Source organism: Hippoglossus hippoglossus, chromosome 22 (genome assembly GCF_009819705.1).
Source record: "Hippoglossus hippoglossus isolate fHipHip1 chromosome 22, fHipHip1.pri, whole genome shotgun sequence".
NCBI lineage: Eukaryota > Metazoa > Chordata > Actinopteri > Pleuronectiformes > Pleuronectidae > Hippoglossus > Hippoglossus hippoglossus.
Genome location: NC_047172.1, coordinates 18,910,122 through 18,930,969, shown reverse-complemented (window position 1 = coordinate 18,930,969; position 20,848 = coordinate 18,910,122). Strand labels below are relative to the sequence as shown.

The window sequence follows — 20,848 nt, the reverse complement described above, 5'->3', positions numbered from 1 at the left end:
TAGTTCAAATTTTTGCAATGTAACAAACAAGTGATCCAAAAAGTTAGCTAACAAGCTGGTGACCACAGTGGAGCATTTAGCAGCTGATGATATATTTAATTAATAGGAATTTCATTGGCTTGGAGTTGGTGGAGACCAAAAACAGAGTTAAATGGGGTAAACTAACCCTATTTGTCCTTTAAATCACCAAGTGGATGACATGAAATCTCAGTAAAACCTCAGAAGTTGTTAGTTTGGTGGTCTGGTGTAAACTATAGTTGTGACAGTGTTCCAGGGCAAAACCATGTTAAATCTAAATAGTTAGTTTGAAAAAATTGAATGACAATAACAATGTTATTCATTCAACACACGTATTTATGGGACAATAGGTACATTCATGACGAACAATATTGTTTTTAAATAATTCTATTTAATACCCTTGACAACTATTGGAAGAAAAAGACAGTTCCTTTGTTTTTGTTGTGCGCTGGAGACATTTGGGTTTACAATCAGAAAATGAATATGAAAGAAAAATTCTTGATTTCAGTTTTATTTCCCTGGTATTTACATCTTGATGTGTTTAATTACAGTTTTTATATTATGTATTTGTTTGAGTCACATACAGGTGAAAAACAATAGACTGTGCATGAAAAATCTTTGTGAACAGCTTGTGGGGAGCCGAAGCTGCGTTTAGTCTCCAGACTACACTACCCAGCATGCAGCAGCACTTACGTACGCTGGCTCTATTGGCTGACGTGCGCACGCCCCTGACACCGTGCTGCTGCTGCTGCTCCGCTGCTAACTGAGGCGTCTGAAGAAGCCTGCAGAGCTGCAGTGGACATTACAGCCAGTCAACAGCATGGCGGCTCCCGGCAGCATCTTCTGTCGCTTATTACACACGCACAACTCTTCTCCTCTGAGGAAACTCTACCCGCAGCTCGTGAGCAGCGGCGCGCGGCGGCCATACTCGCACCAGGAGACTGAAGTTGAACTTGGAGAGTCGCGTGAAGCCGCTGCCGCCAACTTCAGTCCAACTGTGAAAAGCAACCAGAGACAGGTAAACACGCAGGGTTCATTCTAAACATGGTGCTGTGAGACACGAGCTAACGTCGGGGCTCAGGTCGATCACAGGCCAACACGGGCGCAACTCGGTAAACCAGCAATAACGATTGCGACACAGTCCTCACTCTCACCACCATTAAAGGTTAGTGCTTAATATAGTGTATGTGGTGAAAGCATCAGCTTCACTCACATGTGCCGAACATCCTCTGGTCAACTGGATCTCCCTCACGCACCAACACAGGCCTGGAACTGATGTCTGCAACTAGATGTGCATTGTTTCACAGCCACTAAACTATTGTATAATATTGTAATCTTAAAGTGGTTCTTATACTGTCTATCCTATTAGACTGTATGTATGTGATCTCAGGGTTAAAAAGTATTTTATGTTCAAACAAATATATAAATGAGCCATAAATAATAGCAATTGCATTTTAGGGTGAGGTGATGATATAATCTTCATATCGCTCCTCCAGAGTTCAACGGTGCTTAACAGAGAGAGAGAGCGAAATAGAAAATAAAAAAAATATCATGATCTGGGAAAAACCAGCAGAGCTCCATTGGCCAAACACAGGATGTAAAAAATTTTTTGAAAAGTTACATTCAGATATAGTTACTAATTAATACTAAAGATCAATAATACAAATTTAAGATAATAACATATATAAAATCAGCACGAATAAATAATGATAGAAATGAAGTATAAATAATAAAAACAGGAAAAGTGTTGTTGTTACTAGCTTCCCACACAAGAAACTAAGAATGAAATAAGAGGGATGCACTAAAGGTCAATATCTAACCTACTGCTGAGTCACATGACGGCCTCTGTGCGTCTGACACAACAGCAGCCCACTGTTAACAGTCAAAGGTCTGGAGCAACTCACAGTGTGGCTGATCCTCTCAAGCCTTTTAAAGGGGACATAGCATGCCCATTTTACCACAAGTTGATATGGTTCCTTGGGATCTTAATGAAATGTCTGTAACATACTTTGGTCAAAATACCACAAGGATCATATAAAACAGCACCCTTTTTACCCTGTATAAAACAGCCCTCCACAGAGTGACTTGTTTTGAGTGCCTGTTCCTTTAAATGCTAATGAGCCAGCTCCCCCCTCCCCCCTCTCCCCCCATGATTTTAAACGATATAAATTACATATTTTATATGATATAAATTATCAAATATGCATCCCATACTTTGTATTCCCCTTCTGTTGTCCTGGAGTTTTAATTTTCCCAATCACATAATTAAATGTCCCCCTCTGCCCATCCACTACAAGCACACAAGCAGACAGACAGAGAGAGAAAGAGAGGGGTGGGGGGGGCTATGACGACCATCATTTACCCCCGAACCCCGACATTCAACGGGTACAACAACAAGCGGAGAAAGCAGAATCGCGGGCTGACCTTATATATACACACAGTCTATGGGGCTGACCAGCAGAGAAATGCTCGTCCCGTATGAACAGCCAGGCGGCTGCGCGCTTGAGAACGGCGCTGTGCTGCCTCGCAGCGGCGCTTCCGCGTCCGGTGTACCCCGGCGTAACTACTGTAACCCGGCGTAACTACTGTAACCCGGCGTAACTACTGTAACCTGGCGTAACTACTGTAACCTGGCGTACAGTAGAGCTGAACACTGCGGAAGTCTTCCACACAGCTGGCAGTGTGGAAGACTTCCGAGTGGAATTTGCATGCTATGTCCCCTTTAATGTGTGGATGCTTTTATTCTAATGTCACAAAATCAGGATTGTCACCTGTTCCATGTTATCACACACACACACACACACACACACACACACACACACACACACACACACACACACACACACACACACACACACACACACACACACACACACACACACACACACACACACACACACACACACACACACACACACACACACACACACACACACACACACACACACACACACACACACACAGGAAATCACTCAGCATCAGACTGAGGCACAAATATTCTCCGACAAGACACGGATAAGGAGAAAATAAACATACTAGTGTGTTAACAGATTATATGCTTGTAGTTGATGTTGTGCCATAATGCATCAAACGTGATACCATAAAATGGTGTGCCTTTCGGCATTCAATAAATTTGGTTATCGAAATAAAATATTAGATATTAATATTTTATTATTAATATTAAATAATAACTTTAATTGATTAAAGTTACCTCGGGGCACCACCCTTCAAAGGAAGGGAAAAGATAGCCAATTTATTGATTAAGTCTCATAGATTAAGGTTCTAACTACAAATTTTGGAACTCTGATTAACAATTAAATTAATAACTATAACCAAAATTACCATATAGATAGTTAGCTAAGTTGAAAGATATGGGGTTCTTGACAGTGTAGAGGTTGGCGAAATTCACTTATGCAACATTAATAAAAACATTTGTGAAAGAAAAACATTTATTATGAATATAATAAAGTATAAAAACACAAATTACTAACGGTCTAATTGCTAAACAAAGATAGGTATGTGTGTATACATGTGTGTGTGTCTGTGTGAGTCAGCGTGCTTTCAAGATGGTCGCTGGCCAAAGAGATAACACCCGTCCCCCACCTATTGGAATGTTTACGACCTGTAGAGCTAATGAGGTGAAGAGTTATGCGTGTGTCTGTGTGTGTGCCAAATTAGAGGAAGTTACTAGATTGGATGCAACGAAAGACTGTGAAGAGCATAACAGACTAACATTACTTTCTCAATAACTTGTACCCAAAATATCACAACACCACAAATCAAACTTCATTAACCTCACACAGAATCTAATAAACAGTCTTGCTTAGCCTAGTATAATTATTAAGCCCAGTTGTGTTACCAGTCCGTGGAAAGGGGAAAAAGGAAGTTGCTGTGCAGTTCGCAGTTTTGTGTCGTCTTGCTGGTTTCGGTTGAGCGGTATAGCTCAGTTGCTGGCTGAAGTTTTCCTGCAGGACATCGCATCGCTGCTAGGACGTTGGTAGAGCTTGGAGGGCGAGGAGGTTTCCTTGCTGAGATGAGCTGGAAGCTGCACCTTTGTGCTCCTCTCGAAGAGTTGGATGGGAAGAGAAGATGTGAGCTGGAGAAGAGGCTCCACAGCCTTCCCTCCTGTAGAAGGATTGTAGGAAGAGGCAGGAACTGGCTCGACAGCCTTCTCTCCTTGGAGGGAGTGTAGAAAAAAGACACCCTTCTCCCCGTTGAGGGAGTTTAGAAAGAGAGAGATCGAGGCTCAACAGCCTTCTCTCCTTGGAGGGAGTTTAGAGAGAGAGAGCTCGAGGGCGAGAAGCTGGAGAACTTAGCTTATATTGGCCCGGTGACCTCACAGGTCATGGGGTCCAGAGTGACCTATGGGAGTTGAAACCTGTGTCCCTGGGGGGGGTTTTTCACCCCTCTGTGTGAAGTTGATGCCCTCTGGGACATTGAGTTCCTTGCTCTGGTTTTTAATGGCCCCTGGGAGACGGAGTCCTGGAGGGACATGCTGCTTCCGGCTTTGATGGCACATGTAGGCCGAAGTGTGGTTTCACACAAAACCATGGCCCAACATCCCCCCTTCGTTCTCAGGATCGCACCTGACGTGGGTTCCTGAGGGCGAACTTGAACATGTTTAGTCCAAAGCTGGAAAAGTCAATTGTCAGTTCATTTGGATTGTAACATCTGGGCATTTGTGTATACTATCTAGTTTGGCTAAGCAAGATTCAAATTAGACAAATAATTCAGATTACAATGACAGTACAATATGAATAACCTGTGCTCTTCACTAGGTTAGGGAGAAAAAGGAAAAAATAAAACGTTGTAAATTGTAAGATAAGATGCAGAGAGAGTGGCACGTACAATGATAAGGTCATTTTTGGAATGTCCAAGAGTTTTGTTCACTCCTTGGATCCTACACAATGTAGTACTCAGTCTGATCTGTTAGACTTAACAATTTTAATCTTCAGCAGGTTTTCCTGCGGAAGGTTGTCATAATTTTTCAAAATCTCAAGATCCAAATGACTATCATTGTTCCTGTAAGAATATGCTGATGTCCTAACATGTGTGGTATGGACTTCATTATTATGAAATGGAAAGTAGTCGATCCAAACATATTTACAAAGTTGGCAGTGGTATATAAGTTTAATCAGAATTTAGCTTTTGAAGTTTGCTGCTGTTGCTAACAAAACAGTTTTCCTATTAACTGCAAGAAACTTAATACTGACTGTCAGTACAGGGGTTAACTGTGTTGGTTATGGCCGTGAGAAGCGAGCTCTGGATCGCCTGTGTCGTGGCTCAGGGCCGTAACGCTCTGGGGAGCCAGAGTCCAGGAGGACTTCAGAGGCGCTGTCACTGTGTGCTCGGTCATAACCATATCTTAAACTGTACTCAGAGACGCTGTCGTCATCTTCTGAGCAGTGGTAAGTTGTCTGGGCCAGAATTTCAGAGTATGGTTTCCTACAGCTTCTACTGTGGGAATGCCTATCTCTGGGAAGTTGGCGGACATGGCGGGTACGCTCTGTGTCCCTACGCTGCCTTCTGTCACCCCCCTTCGTTTTGTTGTGAGGGTGAAGTTTTGAGGCAGCGGATGAATTTGACACCGTGCTGTTTGTTTTGACGGGCTCGGTTGCACCTACTGTAGCCTTGAAAGTGATAACAGTTTCCCAAGCCACCTGTGTCATCTTCCTGATCTGCTGCATTGAAGGTTTTCCTTGCTGTGTCATCAGTACAACATGTGTGCGTATACATGGATGTAAGTTTCGTAAGAACATGGACTTGAAGGTGAGATTTTCTTCTAGGCCTGGTGCGTTCTTTCCCTGAAAATAAACATGCCTCAAACGTCGAAAATAATCCTTGGGATTTTCGCGACGTGAATGTTTAATTTGGGATGCTGTAACAATGGATGTGATCTCGTCAGCAGTAGAAGAGAATTCCTCGACTAGTGCTTGACGGAGCTCTGTGTAGTTACTTGTGACACTGGAAGGAAGTGACTGAATTAACTTGTGAACAGCTGTAGAGCTGGTTTTTAACACGAGTCTAACCTTCTCTCTTTCTGTTGCATTTGGCACATCACTTAAGCTGAGATCTAGTTCTCTAAAGTAATTATCAATATTGTTATCACAGTTGTCTGGATCAAATTGTTCAATATCTTTAGCTAGAAACTCAAGCAAATCAAAGCGAGGACACTGTGAGGTCCGGGCACGTGCATCACCTGCTCCAGGTTTCTCTGGTTGAGGGGGAGGTGCTAAAACATCCTGAAATGTTGAAGTCCCCCCTTTGGAGAGTTGTGCACGGAAAAATGTGTCATGCATCAGTGGATGAGAAGCATATGAGGCACAATGTGTTCTTGAAGATAAACTACATGTGTCGTCAATGTCAGTGTCAGAGTCAGGGAGATGGGAAGTTAGGAAGCTGTTACCTCTTCCTGTCAGTGGAGGATCAGGAGGTGACTTACTTCCCGAAGACTTGGGGTCGGATGGGATTCTGTCCCATCTTGGGAGTGAAGAGGGAGTTAACCGTACACTATCGGAGGAGTGTGAATCGGAATAACCAGAATCGCATTGGTTCAAAAACTGATGTGAGGCCGGGCCTTCTAATCTAAGTTTTAACAGTTCCTCCTTGTGTGAAATGAGATCTGACTCTGCTGAGTGCAGGTCCTCTAAGTAGTGCAGGGCTTTCTTACTAGCAGTTTGAACCTCCTGGAAAAGAAAAGCATTTTGCGCTCTTAGGGCATTTACCTCCTGTTCCACAGCTGCTTTGCTCTGACAGGCAAGGTTGATTTGCCTGTGGAAATTTAGAATCATGCATCTCAACAATGGACCCTTTGATGCTGTTTGTGCATCACACTTGTCATTAAGTAGTGAATCTATTTCTTTATTACACTCACTGAAGTTCAACTTGCTGATGAATTCAGGATAGCCAGGGGTCAGGCTCTGTGCTATGGAAGAAACAAATTGTTCTACACAGGGGTTCTCCATTGTTGGTTCTGAAATTGAAAATTAGATTTACAAGTTTATAAATCAAAAGCAGTGTGGTTGGCTTTGGTGTTGCCCTGGCAGACACCTTGTAGTGTGGATTTGATCGTACACTAGCCTAACCAAAACTATGGTGGGTTAAACAGTTCACCAAACTTTTAATCACTAACTGATATGCAGGGCAGTAACAGTTAGGTTCTATAAATTCACAGGGCTGGAAGCACGCTGTGGCTCTTTCTCAGGTTCTCTTATCCAACTTGGGCTGAAATGCTTGGCAGTAACAGCCAGGTACAAGCTCTGTTACATAGGGCCGGTGGCACGCTATGTCTTAATTCAAAAGCAGTTACAGGAAATTTCACAGCTTGACCAGTTAACATTGAATATGTGGTATTCAAATGTTAAAAGAAATTCTTAAAATTTCAATAACGAATATTCAACTGGAGTTATTAGCAACGATAGCAATCTTTTAGCGTAACACTATGAGGACTTAAAGTGGTAGTTATGAATAATTAATTATTAATAAACATTTAATTCATGAATAAATAAAATTTCACCACAATGCACTTGTTTGTAAATACGGTTGAATGTCTACTCCGGTGGCAGACTAGTGGAATTGAATTCAAACCTTTGGCTTGACTGAAAATTCAAAATTCCACTTATTTCTAGCGTTTGCCGAAAATGAAAACAAATTAATATTGCATAATTATTAATTTTTTCAACTGTACTCTTCCTCACGCGGGGGGCACCATTTATGTTAGCCAAAAATGGAAGAGGAAAAAACAATTAATGTTGCATAATTATGAATTTTTTTGCCAACTGTACTCGGGTCCACCCAGGGACGCCATTAATGTTGGAAAAAATTATTAAAAATAAAAATTACTAATTAATGTTACATAATTATGAATTTTTGCCAACTGTACTCTGTCCACCCAGGGACGCCATTAATGTTGTGCCATAATGCATCAAACGTGATACCATAAAATGGTGTGCCTTTCGGCATTCAATAAATTTGGTTATCGAAATAAAATATTAGATATTAATATTTTATTATTAATATTAAATAATAACTTTAATTGATTAAAGTTACCTCGGGGCACCACCCTTCAAAGGAAGGGAAAAGATAGCCAATTTATTGATTAAGTCTCATAGATTAAGGTTCTAACTACAAATTTTGGAACTCTGATTAACAATTAAATTAATAACTATAACCAAAATTACCATATAGATAGTTAGCTAAGTTGAAAGATATGGGGTTCTTGACAGTGTAGAGGTTGGCGAAATTCACTTATGCAACATTAATAAAAACATTTGTGAAAGAAAAACATTTATTATGAATATAATAAAGTATAAAAACACAAATTACTAATGGTCTAATTGCTAAACAAAGATAGGTATGTGTGTATACATGTGTGTGTGTCTGTGTGAGTCAGCGTGCTTTCAAGATGGTCGCTGGCCAAAGAGATAACACCCGTCCCCCACCTATTGGAATGTTTACGACCTGTAGAGCTAATGAGGTGAAAAGTTATGCGTGTATCTGTGTGTGTGCCAAATTAGAGGAAGTTACTAGATTGGATGCAACGAAAGACTGTGAAGAGCATAACAGACTAACATTACTTTCTCAATAACTTGTACCCAAAATATCACAACACCACAAATCAAACTTCATTAACCTCACACAGAATCTAATAAACAGTCTTGCTTAGCCTAGTATAATTATTAAGCCCAGTTGTGTTACCAGTCCGTGGAAAGGGGAAAAAGGAAGTTGCTGTGCAGTTCGCAGTTTTGTGTCGTCTTGCTGGTTTCGGTTGAGCGGTATAGCTCAGTTGCTGGCTGAAGTTTTCCTGCAGGACATCGCATCGCTGCTAGGACATTGGTAGAGCTTGGAGGGCGAGGAGGTTTCCTTGCTGAGATGAGCTGGAAGCTGCACCTTTGTGCTCCTCTCGAAGAGTTGGATGGGAAGAGAAGATGTGAGCTGGAGAAGAGGCTCCACAGCCTTCCCTCCTGTAGAAGGATTGTAGGAAGAGGCAGGAACTGGCTCGACAGCCTTCTCTCCTTGGAGGGAGTGTAGAAAAAAGACACCCTTCTCCCCGTTGAGGGAGTTTAGAAAGAGAGAGATCGAGGCTCAACAGCCTTCTCTCCTTGGAGGGAGTTTAGAGAGAGAGAGAGCTCGAGGGCGAGAAGCTGGAGAACTTAGCTTATATTGGCCCGGTGACCTCACAGGTCATGGGGTCCAGAGTGACCTATGGGAGTTGAAACCTGTGTCCCTGGGGGGGGGTTTTCACCCCTCTGTGTGAAGTTGATGCCCTCTGGGACATTGAGTTCCTTGCTCTGGTTTTTAATGGCCCCTGGGAGACGGAGTCCTGGAGGGACATGCTGCTTCCGGCTTTGATGGCACATGTAGGCCGAAGTGTGGTTTCACACAAAACCATGGCCCAACATTGACGAAAAAAATAAAACAGCAAGACATGGTGGTGCTAGTGTACCCTCATTTCCACCGGTTTCTGTGTCAGATCAGCTTATATTGTTCCTGTTGTCTTCATCTCCAGAAGCCACTGAGAGACGACAGTTTACTTCCCTTCTCAGCGTTCTTGACCGACAACTTTGGCCGGAGGCACAGTTACCTACGCATCTCACTGACAGAGAAATGCAACCTGCGCTGTGAGTACATGTATTTGCTGAGATGTATTAAAGGTGTCATTAAACGTTTTAGTTATTTAGTGAAGAATGTATCTACAGCTGCTACTGCTACAACACCTCATGTAATTCTCATGGGAAGACCAGTGTCAGTTGTCAAATTCTAAAATGCTTCAGCAGACGGATATTTGTTGACCAGGCTGTAGAACTTGGATGTTTGTCATCTTACTGAAAAACAACTCCATATATCCAGACATCATGAGTCTGTTACAAAGAAGAGGCAGCAGAAGAGGGAAAGTGGCATTATAGGTTTTCAAAAAAGCAATGTCTCTTTTCTTAAAGCCAAATTTTGACTCAAGGCATGTTATTTGAAATAATTTTCCTGCATTATAAATGAAAATAAATTTCTAACAAAAGGAGAAAACTTACAACGTAATATTAAACAATATACACCCATCCTCAATGAAATTAGCTAACAAACAAAGAGCCTGAATACCAACTTAAATGTTGTCAAATCTACTCCTAATGTAAAAAGACTTTACAATTACATCAGCACAATTATCAAAAATACAAATCAAATCTGTTCACTATGGGACCATCAAACAAGGCAAACTCACAGCTGTCATGTACACAGTTCAAACCTGAAAGGATGAGGCCTCCACCATGTGGCCAGCCAGGTCTCTTTGTTCACTAAGGAGTGAGCCAGGTCAGCTGGCCTCTTATATGGCTTCTTTAGGTGGAGCCACAGGAGGAAGTAGTAGGCCAGGTAAGAGAGAGGAGGGGAAGTAGGAGATTATCCAAAGAATTGTTTGTTGAGTATGAAAATGATGGGAACAGACAGATGTTAGTCAGTGCTCTAAAACACCATCATCAAAACAACAAATGAGAAAAGATACTTGGTTGAATGGTTAATATTATGGGTAAAAGGTATCTGTTGAGTGTCAAAGCACATCTTTAGTCGATTTTTTAATATTTTACTCCTCTTTCTATTTTCAGGTCAGTACTGTATGCCAGAGGACGGGGTGAAGCTTACACCACGGAGCCAGCTGCTGTCCACCTCGGAGGTCCTGACCCTGGCTCGCCTCTTTGTCCAGGAGGGGGTGGACAAAATCCGCCTCACTGGAGGGGAGCCCCTCATTAGACCTGATGTTGTGGAAATCATTGGTAAGAAACAAAAAATATTTTTCTTGGTCATTTTCAGTTGAAAGGGGATCCTATCCCCCCCGATTCCTCAAATTATTGTACTTGACACTTTTCATCATACAGTATAAGCAGATGTAGTGACAGTCTTTTCAGAGGAAGGATTCAGCGTTTAGTTTTCAAGACTGAAGATTCAATTTCATTTTTAGCCTCTTGACAAGATTAGAGTTTTTGTGACGTGAGGAGAGAACAAGAGAGGAGAACGATTTGTCAATGCATGTCTTTGTGTAGAGACGCGATGCAGGAGAAAATATTTTTTCACACCGCAGCTATGTGATTCCATTATCGCTTAATTTTACTGTAACAGGCTGATATAGCGATGAATTGAGTCAGTCTCAGCCAAAGCAAAGCAGTGTGACCAGTAGCTAATGTGTTTGTAGAAAGAGCATGGCCTCGTAAAGATCAGCAATTATGACCATCATGTGACTGGCCTCACATAACCCCCATTAAGTTTAGTGGAGTGGATCATTTTGATTAAGTGGAACCAGTATCTCAATTGTACATCTACCACAGTTGTTGTTTCCTGGAAAAAAAGTTAAGAGCCAATGCGGAGAATCTTGATCCATGACATTCTTTGAAAAGTTAGGGTTTGGTCATTTTTGATACTCACATGAGTACTTCCTCTGTTTTGTTGTTCCTGCTGCTGACCCACTCTCCAATTCCTCTCTTTTAAATACATGTCCCTGAGACGCTTCCATTTCCTCAGACAAACCGCAACAGTATTTTTAATCAATCGCTTCCTCACATTTTTTTCACCAAGCCCTCTTTTCCTTTGCGTGGTCTCGATATAAATAGCAGGTTGTATTAAACAGTTCACTTCGACCACATACAATAATTTTGTCCTCCATTTCTAATACAACGTTTGGATGTCCACGAAAATCTCCACATGAATCCTTTGCTTAATGTTTCGAATCAAGCAAGTGACGCATCTATTCACATCTTTGCATTGACTTTGTATTCAATCTCATCGCGCTTTGCGTTTGGTCCAAACACACCATCAGACCTCTCATGTATGTTTCAATTATTTTCAATTTATGTTAAGTTTGACCTGGATAACTTTCCTGGGGAATTCTTTACTCACGTCCTCATGCTTCACAACAGTTTTCTTTCTTTGGGTCTCATACTCACTCTCCTGTTCCCCTTTCTCGTTCCCATGTTTCCCTCTACAGCAGAACTGAAGAAGCTGAAGGGCCTGAAAACCGTAGCGGTAACAACCAATGGCATGAACCTGGCCAGACTTCTGCCCAAGCTGAAAGATGCCGGCCTTGACCTTATTAACATCAGCCTGGATTCACTGGTCCCCGTCAAATTTGAGTTTATTGTCAGGCGGAAAGGTAGAGGAAACTATTTGATACATAATATCAGCTGAAAGACATTAGAAACAGTTAAGTTTACAATGCAATAGGAAATGTAATGGTATAAAAAACAGGGATGAATATAGGACACAGAGATAAAGTACAGAAGGTCAGTGTAAAGTTGTTATTGCTGTCAATATTTAACTTGATTCAGTCTGCAGTTTCTTCAACACATTCCAGCTTTACCTCTAGTATATGATGTAATATCCTCATCTTACTCTCCTGATTCTCTAATCCTTAATATGCTGTTTCATCTAAATTAATACTGTATACATGTGGCTATAGTTGTGGTTCCATTAGGTTACAGAAGGAGCCTGTTAGCTCTGAACACTCATGGTGTGGCGGTAACAGCAGGTGAGAGCGCTGGGTGGTTGGCTTGTAGGAGGCAGACACAGATGGACTGGCAAGAGAAAAAGAGAGCAGTGGCAACACTGGTAAAAAGAAGCAGCTTTTAAGCCAGTCCTTTTCTCTAACACCTGATTTTTTATTTGTCTAGAAACAAATGCCCAGCCACAGTAAGGAAGGCTAAAGCAAATTATTATTTTTCAAATCCATCAATATTTCTGAATGCCGTGACAAGTCTTTAATTTCAGTTCCTTTTCTCACTTCAGCTAATGGCTAATCCTTAATATGAGGTCATTGTTACAACCCAGTCCAGAAGAAAACCCAGTTGCAACATGATGAATGAGTCTCCCTTCTTCTCAGCTCCCAAGAACCACCATCAACAAATTATTACAGCCCATTTACAGGCTTATTAAAACTATTTTTTCTTCAGGCTGGGCCAACAGCTTAAACTTACCTACTCAAATGAAAGAAACAAAAAGACAAGTTACTAACCTAACTCCTAATCAAAAAACAGGAGAAGGGTCAGATCTTAACACATTTCACAAGTTACCATTCTGGCTGGCAGTGGCAAGAGGAGAGACCGCAGGAGTTGGGGGAAAGCCGTCCTCTTAACCTGCAAGTTTGGAGGCTGGAACCAATCAGCCCCCTGGATACGAACCTACACACTCACAGTCAATCATCCACTCAAGTCAGTCATTGAGCCAATCACCACCGCAGGGAGAGAGATCCACAACACAGACACTGCAGATCAAAGTACATACACCTATGCACTGGATGTCTCACACGACCTCAGGGGTTGTAACATCATAAAAACATTTGTTGCTTTAATATACTAGCTGTTGGCAACGTCTTATACAGCTCCTCCCCTGCCCTCTATTGATCGTGACTCTGAGGTGATACCAAAGCCAATGTCACGTCATGATCTAAAATATTTAGCTGTCAAGAATACTTTTTTCGTCTTATCTGTTATGTTTCCCATGGTTTGGATGGTTGAGTTACTCCTTTGCATAAAGGCAGTGAAAAATCAATGCTCAAAAGTTGCATAATTGTATATAATTATTTCCAGGGTTTTTTAACGGAGAGACATCATTGTGAAGCTAGAGAATCTCACCTTGTTCAAATTGCAAAAGGTGTCCCACAAGGCTCATTCCTAGGACCTGTAAGTGTCTGTTTTGCAAAGAAGTGCTCACAGAGGTAGAAACTTCAGTTCATGTCTCCTCTGACGTACAGTTCAGAGCAAGATTCAAGATTCATTTGAGCAGAAGGGGACTTTTTGCACTGACCTCTAACCTTGTTTTTGCTTGGGTTTTGTAAACTCACCAGCATATTCAGACATCATAGCAGACGTTTTCTCTTGCACAGTAGGAACATAGCAGTTCTATTTAGTTCTAACCAAGAGGCCCATTGCGCCAGTATGCTGCTCCTGCTAAAATACACTTTACCTAAAAGATCCCAACTAATCACACACCATGTCCATCTTTCATTTGAAATGATAGTTCTAAATTTGAAGATGCCAAAAAATGCTGATATGTTGGATGCATAGTGTTGATTTCTTGTCTGAGCTAATTTCAGTTTTTCTCCTCAGGGTTCCACAAGGTTATGGAGGGCATTGATAAGGCCATTGAAATGGGCTACAACCCTGTCAAGGTATCTCATTCATCTTTACGGCTTTGCTTGCACCTGTTTACTTTTAACCTTCCCCACATTATTAACTTTTACTATTGATTTGACTTGTTTTAAATCTGTATTTGTGTTAAGAATAGAGCAGTAAGTGGAGCCAAACACACAACTCAGAAAACAGTACTCGGTGAATAAAAGTTCAATGAGAAGATTTCTCAGAGTGGTTATACAGGGATGGTTACAGGAAGTCTCTAGCATGGTCGTCGTGCTTTGCGTTGTTGTGGATGAAGCCAGGGAGGTCACAGAGTGATCGACAGGAGACAGGAAACAGGAAGCTGGTATTTTTTGTTACAATTAAAATTGTTTTGTTTTTTTAATGCCTGGAGTGTAGGTAGATTCAGATTTTCTCCACCATGTGGTTCTCCTTTCCTAATTCCTTACGGCTTCTCCCTCACATCTTTCCTTTACCTCGTGACGTATTCCATCGGAGTCAACGAATAGTGGTTAGGAAAGGAGATTATCTGACTTTCCGACCGCAGCCTCAGTATTAGATAGTGTCAGATGATTAGTGTGATGAGTTGTTAGGTTTTCCCGGGACCTGCAGAAGGAAGCCACGGGAGGGGAGACCATGAAAATCTCTCCTCTTTTTTCTTAATGCTGTTTTTAACTGATCCATTTTTAATGTAATTTTGTTCATTTTTGTTTTTAATTGTTTTTTCCCCCAACATTTTCACAACATGAACAAATGTATCAGGATCACAGAAGCACTTTTCGAAAACAAATGTGAGCAAGTACTATTTTTCGTGAAAAGTTCCCTAATGCTGTCTTGGTTATTGTCAGAAGCAACAGTGAAGCTCTTTAAAATCCGAATTATAGGTTTGTATAATTTGTCTTGAGGAAAACATTGGCTGTTACTTCCTCTTGATTGTAAACTGCTGTGGCAGCAGAGTGTGGTTGAAAATAGTGCTGACACTTTTCCCACAAACGTTAGATTCACTTTGCTTCTTCCTGATTTACTATATGTCACAACTAATATCTCAACAATATTGCAATGTGCATGGAAGAAATGACAAACAGACTAATGAACAAATTTACATCTAAACATCATCTGCATAAGCATCAGCCTTTGAAAATCCCATACTGACTATAAAGCAGTGGAGGAAACATTCAGCGAGCAGCTTCTCATTTTTAACCAGGACTGAGGTTATTCATGTTAATTCTGTTATTAAGTTGATGACCAGCCTAAAGTAAACTTGGTTAGTGTTTGTGTGATCTCAGCTCGTCACTGTCAGAGTTTGTAAATCATAGTTCGTGAGGGAAGATTCTTCACACTGTAACATCACTGTACAACCAAGTGTTTCTCTCTGTCCAACAAATACAGCAGAGAGAGAGACATCTTCTTTCTAGCAGATAGCATCACGTCTCTGTCAGGGGTGAACTTTCCCCATTGAACTTTCATTCATATCATATCAACAATTTCAGTGTATCCAAAAACTATGATAAAAGCATTCATTAAAAAAGGTTGGTGAGGTTAATATCTGTTTAAGATCCAAAGTGTGGGCTCGTAGCAGAATTAAACCACATGTCTTAATTTAGATTGCAAAAAAAAATGCTAAATGTGATATCAGGGACATCATTAATCTGTCGGGTGTATTTTGGCAAAGTCTTGTAACAACTACAGGCTGTTTGAACTAATTGATACTTTCATTTCCATTAAGTTGTTTTACCTGTGCGGGTGCTAAAATAACTAACTACTGTGGGACTTATCCTTGCAGCTGAGAAACAACAGGTTTCTGTGGAGTGTCTCAGCAGCTGAGTGATATGTGGCTTATTGTTGTGTGCTGCCCTCTGCAGGTCAACTGTGTGATCATGCGAGGTTTCAATGAGGACGAGCTACTAGATTTCGTGGCGCTGACAGAAAAGAAGCCTCTGGAGGTGCGCTTCATCGAGTACATGCCCTTTGATGGTAGGTGCTCACTTCATTCTGTGTTTTACTCCACAGGTCAGAATACGTATAGGCTTCTATTTCTGGGCCAACCATGATTTACTGCTTTGACATTCAAGGTATTTTACAACGAAAAATATAGAATATTTCTACTTAAAATGCCCATAGCTGTGACAACAGATTTGTGTTCACGGTGTTCTATGCTGGTTTGTTTCTGGTGACTCAGCATAGCTTGAATTTTTGCTACAGCTCTTGCAGAAGTCCCTTTGGTGCTGGTTGTAGAGTTATTGTAAGATACCGCAGCTTGTGCTATGCTGCACGCTACACTGACCCCCACTGCTTCATCCCCTCTCTGCAGGCAACAAGTGGAACTTTAAGAAGATGGTGAGTTACCAGGAGATGCTGGACCGCATTAAGCAGCAGTGGCCCAAACTGGAAATGCTTCAAACTGGACCCACAGACACAGCCAAGGTCAGAAAATACAACTGTATTGCAGATTAGTAGGAATTCGGTTAATCACGGCATGAATTCCACAAGATGTTAGAAATAATTCCTTTGAGATTCTGCTCACAGATTTCAGAATATATTCTGTTGTATTTTATCAGCTGACATAAGAGTAATTGTTCACCACGTTTCTGTGTCTTGTGTCAGATATTTAAAGTGCAAGGCTTCAAAGGTCAGGTGGGCTTCATCACCTCCATGTCCGAGCATTTCTGTGGCTCCTGCAACCGCCTGCGCATCACTGCAGACGGTAACCTCAAGGTAAAGCTACAGTGCTTCTCCAATGAGCTGATAGTAAGGTTTGTTTTTCTATTTAAGTGTCTCACTCCTCGCTGTTTGTCTTCTCTAAGGTGTGTTTGTTTGGCAACTCTGAGGTGTCTCTCAGAGACGTCCTGCGTTCTGGAGCACCAGATGAAGAGCTACTGCAAATCATCGGAGCAGCAGTGGGCAGGAAGAAGAAACAGCACGCAGGTAGATTTGTGTAAAGTTCATTCATACATGGCACATCAGTAGTGGGGTGTGATTACTGAAGAGTGTGAAGTGATCTCTCCTTTTGTCATTTTAGGCATGATGAGTATCTCCCAGATGAAGAACAGGCCTATGATCCTCATTGGTGGGTGACATGGCTGTACGTACAAATGTCACACACTCACTCTGTTCACTCTCTGCTCACTTCAATACCAGTGCTAAGATGATACGTTTAAAACAGCACCGATACCTAAACCGTGCCACAACACGACGGTTCATAAGAACTGTTTTTTTATTACTAGGGTAAATTGGAAGTTGACAATTAAACAGTTTAAAGTTTACTTAACTTAAATATACAAATATGAATATTTAAAATTGATGCGTCTGAGTGTCTGAGTGGCACCGGATCTCTACTCATGATTTATTTATCATTGTCATAGCAGCACCACTGTACATGTTTATTTTAACATGAATGTTGTTTGTTTTTGTTGAGCAGTTTCAGTGACTGATGTTCTTTTGCCAACAGAGTCTTTGACAGAGTCTCTGACAAACTCACATGACAGTCAGAGGGCTCCCTCCATTGTTCTCCAGCTCGCAAACGACACATTCCCCTCTCAAACAACGGCTCCTCACGCAGGTCTTTCAAGCAGCAGAGTCCTGAGTAGAGAGCGTTTTTTGTGCCTTTCAAATCACATCGCTTCAACACCAGCAGACATCGTTGGCTGCTCTAGAACCTTAATGAGTGGGGGAACCCATTTGTGGAGAGAGAAAGAAAAACCTAATGTGACGGACAACCTCCACAGTGTAGCACCGCCCCACCGCACCACACGCACAAATGTCACAGGCCACATTAATGAAGACTGTCTCAGGTACGCACAAGCCCGGGGTCCTAAAGCTTTTAAAAGCCACGTACACAGGACCCCAGGAATATCGATTTTTTGCACATTGATGAATCCCAAAATATATCTTAACCATCGCAGTGTTCGACTGTGCCTCAACCACAACTCCAGCCAAGACCCCAGCGTCAAACTCAGACAATCTGATCAGAACAACACTCACCTGAATGGAACCACCGAGGTCCAGCTGACACACACAGACGCCCAGGGCCGAGCCACCATGGTGAACGTCGGGGGGAAACTTCCCACACGTCGGACAGCCACAGCACGTGCCACTGTCGTCTTGGGTCCCACCGCTTTCCAGCTGCTTCGAGATAACCAGCTGGCGAAGGGTGACGCCTTGTCAGTGGCGCAGTTGGCCGGCATCATGGCTTCCAAGCAGACCTCAGCCCTCATCCCGCTCTGCCACCCGCTCCCTTTAGACCACACCTCTGTCACCTTTGACCTGGAGGAGCTTCAGAACGCTGCGGTCATAACAGCAACGTGTAGCACCACGGGCAGGACCGGGGTCGAGATGGAGGCTTTGACGGCTGTGTCCGTGGCGGCGCTGACCATCTATGACATGTGCAAGGCAGTGAGCCATGACATCATCATCACAGATGTGAAACTGGTCAGTAAGACGGGCGGGAAGCGGGACTTTCATCGGCATCCATGACCACATCCTCCAACAGTGAATCTGATGCAGGAAAACTGAGAAGCTTCAAAACTGATTGTTTGAATTTTCACTAGGATCTTAATATTTTTCTACAAAATCAAATGAATGCCATGAAAATTATTTGAAAGATGTTATAATCTCAAAGAAATGCCACATTAAGTGTTTTTGCCTGCATCTGCTAAACTCTGCCTGTAGCTCACTTTATAACCAGTGATATATGACCTGTTTAGTTACTAGATCTCGCACTTATCTCCATGGACTGTATCCAAAGATGGACGACGTGTCACCACTTCCTCCCACTATCCAGAAATGAACTTAAAATATGCCAGATACGAACGCCGCCATGTTGCACATTTGTAGCCACAGTGTCTGATACCTGAACTCGACCAATCACGGGTCAGTCCCAGCTGTCAGTCATGATGTTGCCCTGTTTTCATGTCATCAAAAAACTAATTTAAACCAAACTTAGCAAAAAAAAATTGAGCAAACATCAGTGTAAATTAGAACTTTACTTTAACTTTAGTTTGGTTCATGCCCCATCAACTAACATGGAGGAGGCATGGTTTGTGACTTATAGTGCAGCCAGCCACTAGAGGGCGATCAAGATGCTTTGGCTCTGATGTCGTCCACCTTTATATACAGTCTATGCTTCTCTCACACTAAATGAATCATGTTATTTAAACAGTATTAAATTTATAATATATCTAACAGTGTTTAGCAAATAATTCCAGTGTCATACAAGAGATCATTTATTTATTTTGATACATTAACAGTACGATCAACAAGTGGAGGGTTTGGAATAGATGTAGAGCTGCAATGTTTATGTTTGCCTCTAGAGGGCAGCCTAGTATTCCTTTTAAAAGCGTTTGTTCTTTCAGTGAAGAACAAACGACATGAATGTTAAAGATGATTAAATAAATTACGGACGTTGACACAGAATGAAGTAACAACAGAGTGATGCGAGCAGAGAAGTGTGTGCTTCTGTTTCCTGGCTGTTTTTCTCAGGTTTGTGTCAAACACATGTCTTCCTCTCAGTACCTGCTGGAATTAACAGAAGGTTTTGGGGATTTAATTAATTTGTATGTAACGTGAACCTTCTCGGTTTTTGCCCCTGACAATAATCGGTAAAGAAATTGTCTCAACTTGAGCATTTAATTGACTTTCATTCTATTTCTTTGTTTTATTTTACCTCTGTTGTAAAATGTTAATGACTAAAATGACAAAGAACCAATTACAATGCCTAAAAGAGTGTAATTAATATTGTTTGTTGATTTAATATTGGCTTAGTAGATACAGTATTATTATATGAGCATGAATGAACAGCCTGATGCAGCGTATGTCACAGTTAGAAACTCTAGATCAGCAGTTCTAACATATTGTCTTTGAAGAACTCTGTATATTGCCATTTTTGTATTATAGCTTTATTGCTTCCAGCTCACTGAAATGCACCACTCTGTTTTGAAATAATTAAATACAAACTGAGTCACTGGAGGCTTGTTGAGCATTTATGCACCATTTCCTAACATCAAACATTCTCCTACTTCCTATATGATGTCTTAACTTTGAAGATCAGAGTTGTGTGACTCCACGAGTGTCCAGCGTGTCCAACACTCACCTGGATGTAACCACAGAAGTCACAAAGGAAAGCATTTTCAGTTTATCAACAAAGGACATCAGTCAGCTGAAAAATCATTGTTTTTGTTTGAAAATATATTTTTCAGACTAGTTGACAGTTAATCCTTCACCTCCTGAATCGCAGACTATTTGCCACTATAGGTGAAGTCCCCTGGCTGGAGGAGAAAGACAGTGGTGTCCTGTTGTCCTCTCTGGTGATTCTTTATTCTAACAATCTGACTCAATTTATGTTAAACCAAACAGTCTGAAGGTTGCTGCTTGTTCTCATTTTCCTGGGATTATACCACAGTTGCCCTTTATATACATATTATTAAGTAACTTCTCATGCTGTTAATCCCTCTGTTGTCCATGGTGGAGGTTTATCCAACCATCTCTTCCAGTACACATGTAATATAACAGTTTGTCATTATCTGAACTATCATATTCTTAACTGACTATAGGTATGATTAAATTACATCTGGAGTAAGTACAATAAATAAGAACTGTAGGTAAATGCAAATGTTTTATATATGCTAATGTAAAGGACCTTATATATATTGAAGAATAGACTAAAGGTTATTGGATCTTAAAGTATGCAACATCAGACACGTCTGATCTCACCTGAGGCTTGAGCT

General features: G+C 41.4%; 1 protein-coding gene across 2 annotated transcripts; it reads left to right on the top strand.

Moving 5' to 3' along the window:
• Window positions 1-709: 709 nt before the first annotated feature.
• On the top strand, window positions 710-20,090 carry mocs1 (molybdenum cofactor synthesis 1). 2 transcript variants are annotated; one of them, XM_034575526.1, is made up of 11 exons: window positions 710-1,036; window positions 9,527-9,638; window positions 10,611-10,778; window positions 11,984-12,148; window positions 14,100-14,161; window positions 15,989-16,100; window positions 16,438-16,550; window positions 16,731-16,841; window positions 16,931-17,051; window positions 17,146-17,208; window positions 17,575-20,090. In XM_034575526.1, the coding sequence occupies exons 1-10, from the start codon at window positions 839-841 to the stop codon at window positions 17,199-17,201; spliced, it is 1,218 nt and encodes a 405-aa protein (XP_034431417.1). In that variant the 5' UTR covers window positions 710-838; the 3' UTR covers window positions 17,202-17,208; window positions 17,575-20,090. The 2 variants fall into 2 exon arrangements, with proteins under 2 accessions (XP_034431417.1, XP_034431416.1); XM_034575525.1 differs by having other exon boundaries at window positions 736-1,036; window positions 17,146-17,193.
• The last annotated feature ends 758 nt before the right edge of the window (window positions 20,091-20,848 follow it).